The following is a 10,040-nucleotide window of genomic DNA, read 5'->3' as shown; positions in this document are numbered from 1 at the left end:
AATCTGGTAACAACAAAGATTGAGGTTTCTCACCGGAACCAAGATCTGTGACGGTGGTTCTTTGCCGGAAACTTAAGCGGTGTGTGGTTAATTGTAGTTGTTTTAGGCTGAGATTGATCAGAGTAAGTGGTGGCTCTCTTATCAGCTCTCAACTTCTTACCCTCTCAATGTGCCTACGTACCCTTTATATAGGGATCAAGTCTGACGTAGTTCTTGTAGAACAGGAAGTCTAATGAGTCTAGACTTCTTACTCCTAAACCCAGTAGAAGCCTATCCGATATCCACCTTCCGCTAGCTTTAGGAATGTCCAACTATGAGGCCCAACCGCAAAGGCCCAAGGCTCGTCCGTAATCGTAGGACTTCACGGATAGTGCATCTCCCTGCGCAAGGATAACACTCCGCTACAGCTATCTTCCTTGATTTACGAACGCAGGTATAGCCACGGTTCACCCCAAATGCCAGACGCATCCCTGTCCCCCGAATGAGGATAACCCACCAGATAGCAGGACAGGTGATCCCAAGCTCTTGGGTGCAAAGTGCAGGATGACTCCAAAGTTCTCCAACGAGGACACCCGTTGAATACAAGAACAGAGCTCCCAAAGCACACACCAAAGTAAACCCCACATCCCCAACGAGGACACCCGTTGAATACAGGAGGAGGCCTTCAATCATCAGGCATACCCTTGGAGGCCTTCAAGCTTTTCACGGACATCCCCCTCCTTGACCGTCTCAAGGAGGGAATTCTTCAAAGAATACCTGCAACAAATATATTAGTAAAAATAACCTCCATTGCTCCTCTCCATGCAAGCTTTGTCCTGAATTCAACATCAAAAAGTATATAGATCAAACACAGGACGCGTCCTCAACTTTTGGGCGCGTCCTCACCTCCATAAACCCAAACCTGTTTCCTCATCAACCGTTCCTTATAGCATTCAAGATCATAAGACACGTCCTAGAATTTAGGGCGCGTCTTCTTTTAAACCATCATGCACAATTTTTCACCTCCTATGACGCGTTCTTTCTGAAGTAGGCGCGTCCTAAAGCTTCCATCAATATAAGATTTCACCTGCCAAGCACTTTCATAATTATTGACGCATCCATAATGTCTGGGCGCGTCCTTCCTTGAAACTGCACTCTTCTCACCTCGTAACATATCCCTTCCCAAGTAGGCGCGTCCTCAATACTTGGACGCGTCCTCACTTTCACAACGCAACACTGAGTTTGACTGTAATTAGCCTGCGTTTGACCCGAGTCAATCCAATGCCAAATTTTGGGTATAACAGTGAGATGATATAGCGCAGAAGAGACATGCATGATAAATTTGTACTGTTGCAGAGACGCACCAAATGTATATAAATTAATGAAAACAGACTGATAAACTTCTACTAATTTACAATTAATTAATTGATAGAACAAAAATGAAAACATGATATACCAATGGAGAATAAAGCTTGAATATAGTGGTTTCGTGGAAAAATTGGGTATGTGAAATTCAAATTGAAGTGATAGAAATCGTGGAAGTTTACATCAGTTATAATGGATAGCTACAATCACGTTAATTAGTTACTTATATATAGAACATGGGTCAAACCAATTTAGGTGGATAGTCCATGTGTTTTAGAGTAAAAACTGCCTAAAATATGACTTCTGAGTAACCTGTTTGTTAATGAATGATCCAAAATGATGTACAATTACTAAAAAGAACATAAAGGATAATATACAAAAAGGTTCAGAGAAGAGTAAAATGAGTAATTTATAAAAGTTAGTGCTAGCACAAATTATGAATATATTGATGTCATAGCTACGAAATTCGCTATCAAAATTTGATGCCAGCATTAGTGTCTTTACAATTTAGGATGCTTTTATTCATGAAGTTTATGTAAATTCATGAGTTTCACTAATATTAATTGATTTGTAGACAATACAGATGGCATTTGAGGTGGCATTTGATACCAATTTGGAGACTCTGGAATTATTACTTTTATATATGTAATAATAAAAATAATTTTGATTTATGGTTTAATTTGATTTTATATTTATATTGTGTTTTGGAAAAGTTTTTGAAGAAAAGCTAATTTGTTCACAATGAAATAAAAATACTTTCATCAATAATTTCCTTTGTCTTTACCCATTTAAAAATATTTTTATCTTGTAAAATAGATGTAGATATTTTCTCTGTCTTTTACCCATCTTTAAAATATTTATTTATTTATTTATCTTGTGTCTTAACATCTATTTTACATGCCCTCGACATGACATGGCACAATAGTTATTGAGATTCTTGGGCGCTACACAAACTTGCAACCGTTAACTTCCTTGGGCGCTACACAAACTTGAACACAGCAAGTTCAATTTGTAGCCAACAACTGCTTTTTTCGCTATTCGATAAATTAAATGTTTAATAAATTCAAATCTACCGGATCAAATTCTTAAACCTAATCAAACTCGAACAAGGCCAAAGTTAACATACCTATAAATATATTGTGGGCTTCAGATTTTGAAGATTGGTTTGAAAATTGAGAATATAGCAAGAGTTTTCTGCACATCATTGCAAACGATCAAGTCTTTTGGCATATTAAGGTACCTCTGGAGTTCGATTTTATTATAATAGTATAGATAAGTAATAAGTTGTGTTGTTTCAATTATAACATGCTTTTTTGTTTATTGAGAAACTGCATGCATATGTTTATGACTACCATATTTGTATGCCACTATATTGTTGTAATGGAGTAAATCTTATTTAAATTGTTGGTAAATTTTAGAACACCAGTAGAGGATTCAAGATTCAGATACCCCTTGCTCTGGATACTTGTTGCCTCTCGCCCTTGCTTGTGCAAGATCATAGTACTTGTTTCGTTACGGTACTAATGCCAAAATCTGATGTGCTTGTTTCGTTATCGACCTTTAGGAATGACAATAGCATTAAATCAAGTACTCCAGTTTTGTGTTCGGTTGGATGCTTTGAAATTTGAATTACTTTTATGACTAATTTTGCATGATGCTATTTCACATGATGCCATTTATTTCTGGATACCTGTTTGAAAATTGAAGGAAAGAAATTAGCATAGACGAATTAAGATTAATGACACTGTTTAGATTAAGTTGTGCTGCTTTAATTAATATTTTAAATGTTTGATACAGGTTACTGACTTTTTCGGGAGAAGAACTGTTATATTTGGCTGACCTTAGCTACTTCTAGAACCACTTATATTTGACATCAAGGTATTTAAGAAGAGAGTGAAAATGGCGCGAAAAGGACTAATGGAGCAAGATCTTAGCAAGCTGGATGTGGAAAAACTACATCCTCTGTCCCCGGAAGTCATATCTCGGCAGGCCACGATAAATATTGGTAAACAAGTGCTTCATATCATAGAGTAATCTGAAGTCACATGAATGCAAGCTATATATGCGTTTTATTGTCATGTCATGTATTAAGTTTCTGGTTAAATTTTAAATTATAAACATTAATAAGAAAAATCAGAATGATTCGGAATTGAAAATTTTACTGATAATGTCTGTTAATGCATCATCAGCAAATGATTAAAAAGTTTAGAGTTATTATCAAGAAAGAGGTGGAACTCAAAACAAATTCACTGATTTTCATATATCACCTGGGTTTCGGCCTTGGTTAGTCCCTCTATAATTCCACAACTATAGTTAAATTCAATATATAAGTTGCCATGCTATGTGCCAAAATGGCAGATAGATTAATATATAGAGAGCATGACTCAGATGTGCTTAATTGGTATGCTGTTAGTGGTCGGTAGACACCTTAGTGATCAGAGATGTGTTGATATCACATGCCAAATTACCCCCTTCCTGACAATACTAGTCAATAGTTATGTATAACCCTTCCAACTATAACTTGCATGACAGGGGGACTTGAGTGATTAATGATTTGATCCTCATTTGTACTTATAGGCATATCTTTATGTACTAGTTGATTGATGGTTGCATGCTTGTCCTCCAGTATGTAGTTGCTGGTTCGTGCAGACTAATGTTTAGGGCTGAAGACAGCACACAAGCCCAACTTTGTCGAGATCATTTGTAAAATTTGGTTATCCAGTGCAATCGATTTAGTTAGTTAGGATTAGGTTGGTGCTATAATCAATGTCCTCGGGAGTCATATATAGGCAGGCCACAATAAATGTCGATAAATATATGCTTGTCATGTCCTTGTAATTGCTTCAAATTAAAGGAGTCACATGACAACGTTCTGTTAAAAAGTGTAAAGATTACAGTGAACTTGTTTTAATGATATTGTATATATTATATCTTGATGTTTTTTCTCTATAATTATTTTTGTACATGCGTTGTGTCTTTAATTTATCCTTGTGATAGCAGAAGATTAATTTAATTTTATAATTTCAGGAACTATTGGTCATGTCGCCCATGGAAAATCAACAGTTGTAAAAGCTCTATCGGGTGTTCAGGTAATTATTCTAAATCTTAATTAGAATTGGAACTTTTCCATTAACGAAGATATCACCATCATGTTTTTCTTGATATATTACCCTCCAGCTAAGATGTCTTGGTACGTGAAAATGAAAAGCAACATGGAATAGTATCATCATAATTTAATTATGTCAAGGCCCTGAAAATTGTAGTGGAATTTTGGCGTGCCTCAGAAAATTTAGTATTTGTGGACTAGATGTCTAAAGGGGACTGGACTTTGAATGACATGTAAGAAAATTAGGTAGAGTACTGCTCATACAGATGTTCTTGGGTCTGAAAGGTGGATTTTGCTATCAATTTGGGGTTTTGTTAAACTGAAATCATCCTTTATGTTGGCGCTATTATGCAATTTTCCTTAATATGAATATGGAAACTTATGCACGTCCTCAAATTGGTCATATCAGGATTAAAGAGTCACTGTATCATGTATATCTTGAGTCTTGAATACATATTATATTTAAATGAGACACGTCCATGGAAATATTGAAGTTTTTTGGTAAATAAGATATGTAATATCTGATCAGTCTACTTTATGCTTGCAGACTGTACGTTTCAAGAATGAGCTTGAGAGAAACATCACCATTAAGCTTGGGTATGCTAATGCAAAGATTTACAGATGTGAAAATAAAAGTTGCCCTCGACCAATGTGTTATAGGTGGATTTTTTAACTCAATATTGATCATCAGTCTTAATGTTTATTCTAATTTTGTGACTATTGACACTCCAATTTCTAAACAGGTCATATGGAAGTGGGAAAGAAGATGCTCCAGGATGTGATGCGCTTGGGTGTGAGAACTCTAAGATGACTTTATTGAGACATGTCTCTTTTGTTGATTGCCCGGTAAGATTATAATACTAATCCGAGCTGCCTCTTCCTACCATTTTGCTGTATTTTTAGTATCAAATTAGTCCTATCTGTCTGCAGCACATATTTCACACACACCAATAGCCTGATCTGAATCTATTCTCTGTGTAATGTGTACTAAGTAGTTTTTCTTTTCTAAAATTTAGGAAATATCATTTGTCGTAGGTATAACTAATCGGCTAAATATGGTTAAAATCGTTAAATGTCTAAATGGCAACAAAAAAAAGAAGAAAATGTTGTAAGTGTCAAAGGTTTACTTATCAAAGATCCATCAAAAATATAGTTGTGTACAGTTTCTTATCTCAGAGTTGCACAAGGGTAGATCTCTAATTGGCTAATGCAACTAAGATACCTACGTTGTCAAAATATATTAAACAGTTTCACAGGATGTTGTAGGTCATGGTATTTTCTGTATCTTGGATCTCCTTCCGCTCCATAGAGTGGTGTCCGCTCACTAGCTTTTTCTTGCTTGTGTATTTATATTATAGACTTTCTTCAGTCTTCTTTCTAGGTGCTAAATAAAGTTTGTTTTGTTTTTTTCTTCTATGGTTCTGATTGTTTATTTGATTAACATAGGGTTTCCAAGTGCTAACAAAGTTTGCTCTGTTTTGTCCTTTCTAGTTCTAATTGTTCATTTGATTAACATAGGGTCACGATAAGCTAATGGCTACGATGCTTAATGGAGCAGCAATCATGGACGGGGCATTACTGCTGATAGCTGCCAATGAAACCTGTCCACAACCTCAAACAGAAGAGCACTTGGCTGCTATTGAAATTATGCGCCTAAAACATATAATAATTCTGCAAAATAAGGTTGATCTAATCCAGGAAAATGTTGCTCTGAATCAGCATCAAGCTATTCAGAAATGTGTTGAGGGGACTAATGCAGCTAATGCCCCTGTGATACCAATTTCAGCACAGCTGAATTATAACATTGATGTTGTGTGCGAGTATCTGGTGAAGAAGATACCTATTCCTAAAAGAAACTTCACTTCTCCTCCAAACATGATTATCATCCGGTCTTTTGACGTTAATAAACCTGGATCTGAAGTCGATGAAATCAAAGGTGGCATTGCAGGAGGAAGCATCCTCAAGGTTTGTTTCAGTTATCTTCAAAAGAGTCATAGACCTTACCTTCCTGTCCGTTCCTTCTCTCTATTCTCTAAAATTACAACACTTGTCTTGACTAACTTCGCATATGTAGACAAGTAATCAGTAATTTAAAAATAGTTTTCAACTTGAGGAAATGTATGCAGGGTGTATTGAAGGTCAATCAATACATAGAGATTCGTCCTGGTCTGGTGGGTAAAGATGAAAGTGGGAACATCAGCTGCATACCAATATACTCGAGAATAGTTTCACTCTTTGCGGAGCAAAATGAACTACAATATGCTGTGCCTGGAGGCCTGATTGGTGTTGGAACAACAATGGACCCGACTTTAACTCGTGCTGATCGGTTGGTGGGACAGGTTCTTGGGGAGGTTGGGTCACTTCCCGATGTGTATATCGAACTAGAGGTAAGAGTTGGCCCGAAAAATATTCTTAACTTCTAAATAGTTTGAAGTTAATTTTTTTATAATTTCCTTTTTCTCATTCCTAACTGGTCCTTTGTTCTTTTGTACAGGTGAACTATTTTCTGTTTAATCGGCTTCTGGGTGTAAAGAAAAAGGGCACAGAGAAGCAGGGAAAGGTGTCAAAGTTGACAAAGGGTGAAATTTTAATGTTGAATATTGGATCTATGTCGTCCAATGGAGCCAAGCTTGTGGCTGTGAAGAACGATATGGCAAAACTGCAGCTTACTGCTCCAGTCTGCACCAGCAAAGGGGAGAAAATTGCTCTGAGCAGAAGAATCGAACAACATTGGCGTCTGATTGGTTGGGGGACAATTAGAGCTGGTAAAACCCTAGACATCCCACCCTGTCCGATCTGAGAAAACCGCAACAATCAACAAGGCCGACGAATTAGTAGTAAAAAATAGATGTGGAAGGGCAGCGAACTGCTTGGAACAATTTTTGTTAGGTGGAGGAGAAAACGATATTTAATGTGATAATACTACATAATTTGTGATTGATTTTTACACTTGGTTTTGGTCATATCATGGCACACCCTTATTACCATTTCTGATCCATGCACATTGAAAAAAATTGTAAATGTGATTGCTTTTAGACACATGGTGGTTCACTCTTCTTAATTTTTAACTGTTTGTCTTGAGAGACTTTGGCATCTTAGCAGTTAACTTGCGATATGATTGAAGTGGTTATCAAAAGCAATGTCAGCCATTTTTAAGCTACTTTTTTTTATAGAAATTCTGAGGGTATAGATTTTAAAAGAGAGTCTAATCCCCAACCTTACACGGTGCTCACGCACACATGTCTGTAAGAAGATTTGAACACTTAGCTTCCCAAGTGTGATGTTACCGGAGAAGTGTCGTATTGGTAAGTGAATGTGTTCTAGTGGCAGGAAAAATGAAAGGAGAAGTGGCATTGCCCTCATGGTTGGGAAAGCCCACGAAAGTAGGCGGGCATCAACTGAGCAGGGTGATGAAGAAGATATCATCAAAATTACATGTTTGTTTTACTGTTTACATGTATGACTTTGTAGTTGAATTTTCTGATTATGAAGATGACTGCTGAGAACAAAATCAACAGTTCATCCAGTTGATTTGCCTTACTCTTAATACATCCTCCGTCCCCCTTATTTCTTTACATTGATATTGTCCGACACGTATTTTAAGATACTTATATAATATATAATTTCATAACATATTTTTACGATTTTATGATTTTAAATAAAATTGAATGTTTAAATTTTTGTGCAAAACAAGAACACGAACATTTTAAAAAAAATATGAAACTATACTTTATATGTAATTTAAAATACGCGCAGGATATTCTCTCCGGAATGTAAAGAGACGATGGGACCGAGGAGGGAGTTGTTAAAACTTGTTAGCTTGATATTTAAAATTTTATTTATACAAGAAATATGAGTTATATACTCTAAAATGCCCTTCGTAATAATAAAAAATGGAGAGAGTTACTAGTGTGTATATATGTGGTCTGGCCCTGTATGGGTGAATAAGAAAAGAACAGGACAAATCAGTTTTCAAATGTTCCCAAGTAAAAGGCGCATGGGCCAAGTTGCAGAACATAGGGTGGGCTTTAATTTTAGGATAAAGCCCACAAATCTTATGTTGACATTTTGGAAGTAGCTGGCTACAGAGTTTGTTTGTGCTGCATTTCAAAGAAGAAAAGCATGCATACTCTAATCTTGCACTCAATGCATTTTTCTATAAATTGGGTAATCCAGAAGACAATTCCATAAGCAGAAGTCGGACTTAGATATAATAAGCTTGCATTACTATCGAACATTTTCCCAATGGCTAATGCAATGGCCCGGAAATTCACAGTCGCTGTCATGGTTTTGCTCTCTGTCATCCTGATGGCACCTTCAGCTGTGGAAGCCCAGGATGGAATTCTTTCTGGTATTTTGGGTGGGGGGTTGTTTAATATCGGAGGGACAGTTTTCTGTACCCTCAATGGCGGTATGGGTGTCAATGGCACTAACACACCAGTTTTCGCTAGTGAGCACTCTTTCCTATTAGGATCATTAATCTAATATAATTAACATATTCTGTAGAAAAACACACTGTGATCACCAGAAGCTTATGTACATATTTTGCAGGGGGTTATGCTTGAATTTTTCTTATTATGAAATGTTTATTAATGGACAAAATATTTCATTGAACTTGCAGATGCTTTGGTGCAATTGAAGTGTGGAGCTGGAAATATAATTGGAGCTGCAACAACTAATGCAAATGGTGTATTTACTATATTGTTGAATCCCCTTCAATTTGTGCTGTCATCACTTCTAAGTGATTGCAAATTAGTCGTCCCTACGCCACTGTCTACCTGCAACTCCTCTCTTCCAGCCATTGGAGGTCTAGTCTCCCTGTTACAGAGTGTTGGAAGTATTCTCATTGGCCTCCTCCGAGTTGAACGTTTCATCCCATCAGGATTCAATTTCTTCGAATTGATCTGATGAGTTTCAAATACAACAATTATGCAGTGTTACGAATGTCATCTAAAACTTACACACAAGATGAAGGTGTAAGGGTCATTATGTACTTCTTTATAAATTCTGACAACAGCAATAAAATCAAATAAAATGGCTTATAATAGTTGTCATTGTACTGGTTGCACGTATTCGTTTGATGAAAATATTTAACATCTTAATTACAAGGCTCAACAAGCTCTGAAAATTTTCGTATCTCCTGGCTCAAAAATAATGAAAATCCGTCCCAGATATATCGACAAAAATTATCAACAATTTGTATAAGCCCCGAAATTTGATGGTCTGATTTACGAATTGTTTGATAGTTTAACAGATGGCAAAAGAAAGTTTCTACTTGTGAGGCGACCAGTTCAAGATTTTCCTTTGAATGTACAGAGAAAGGATTGAAATATAATGATTTCGCTTGCTAGCAGTATATTTGTATTTATCATCGCTTAGTGTTAGTGGCCATGCTTGTCCTAAATACTTTTGATGGTATACATCATTGGAGAATTCTTTGTTCAAGTGTTCATTTATCAAGTTATGTAATGATGTAGTATGTAATGTCCAGTAGTATATAACCAACTTTTATGAAACTTTAATGAACATAATAAAAAGCACTTGTATAGAGACGACGGGTCGGACATTACATTTTGCCCGGTCTCTGGAT

The 10,040-nt window shown here is 36.3% G+C and overlaps 2 protein-coding genes across 2 annotated transcripts; both read left to right on the top strand.

Moving 5' to 3' along the window:
• The first annotated feature begins 2,297 nt into the window (after window positions 1-2,297).
• On the top strand, window positions 2,298-7,489 carry LOC141701108 (eukaryotic translation initiation factor 2 subunit gamma-like). Its single transcript, XM_074504751.1, has 8 exons — window positions 2,298-2,580; window positions 3,142-3,349; window positions 4,372-4,433; window positions 4,998-5,110; window positions 5,194-5,296; window positions 5,969-6,415; window positions 6,577-6,837; window positions 6,945-7,489. Exons 2-8 carry the CDS (start codon window positions 3,244-3,246, stop codon window positions 7,248-7,250), a joined length of 1,398 nt encoding a protein of 465 aa, XP_074360852.1. The 5' UTR covers window positions 2,298-2,580; window positions 3,142-3,243; the 3' UTR covers window positions 7,251-7,489.
• A 1,143-nt stretch (window positions 7,490-8,632) lies between these two features.
• LOC141701110 (phylloplanin-like) lies at window positions 8,633-9,497 on the top strand. The gene is made up of 2 exons (XM_074504753.1): window positions 8,633-8,900; window positions 9,072-9,497. Exons 1-2 carry the CDS (start codon window positions 8,696-8,698, stop codon window positions 9,356-9,358), a joined length of 492 nt encoding a protein of 163 aa, XP_074360854.1. The 5' UTR covers window positions 8,633-8,695; the 3' UTR covers window positions 9,359-9,497.
• The last annotated feature ends 543 nt before the right edge of the window (window positions 9,498-10,040 follow it).

This window comes from Apium graveolens, unplaced genomic scaffold, assembly GCF_009905375.1.
Source record: "Apium graveolens cultivar Ventura unplaced genomic scaffold, ASM990537v1 ctg3368, whole genome shotgun sequence".
Taxonomy (NCBI): Eukaryota; Viridiplantae; Streptophyta; class Magnoliopsida; order Apiales; family Apiaceae; genus Apium; species Apium graveolens.
The sequence above is the reverse complement of the archived record's forward strand: the minus strand, read 5'-3'. Positions and strand labels throughout refer to the sequence as shown.

What these genes read in the sequence shown, in the direction of transcription:
- LOC141701110 (XM_074504753.1), top strand. Translation starts at nt 8,696, where the DNA reads ATGGCTAATGCAATGGCCCGGAAATTCACAGTCGCTGTCATGGTTTTG. An exon ending in TAACACACCAGTTTTCGCTA is followed by an intron (nt 8,901 to 9,071) that starts GTGAGCACTCTT and finishes TTGAACTTGCAG; the next exon opens with ATGCTTTGGTGCAATTGAAG.
- LOC141701108 (XM_074504751.1), top strand. Translation starts at nt 3,244, where the DNA reads ATGGCGCGAAAAGGACTAATGGAGCAAGATCTTAGCAAGCTGGATGTG. An exon ending in AAGCTCTATCGGGTGTTCAG is followed by an intron (nt 4,434 to 4,997) that starts GTAATTATTCTA and finishes TTATGCTTGCAG; the next exon opens with ACTGTACGTTTCAAGAATGA. An exon ending in ATGTGTATATCGAACTAGAG is followed by an intron (nt 6,838 to 6,944) that starts GTAAGAGTTGGC and finishes TCTTTTGTACAG; the next exon opens with GTGAACTATTTTCTGTTTAA.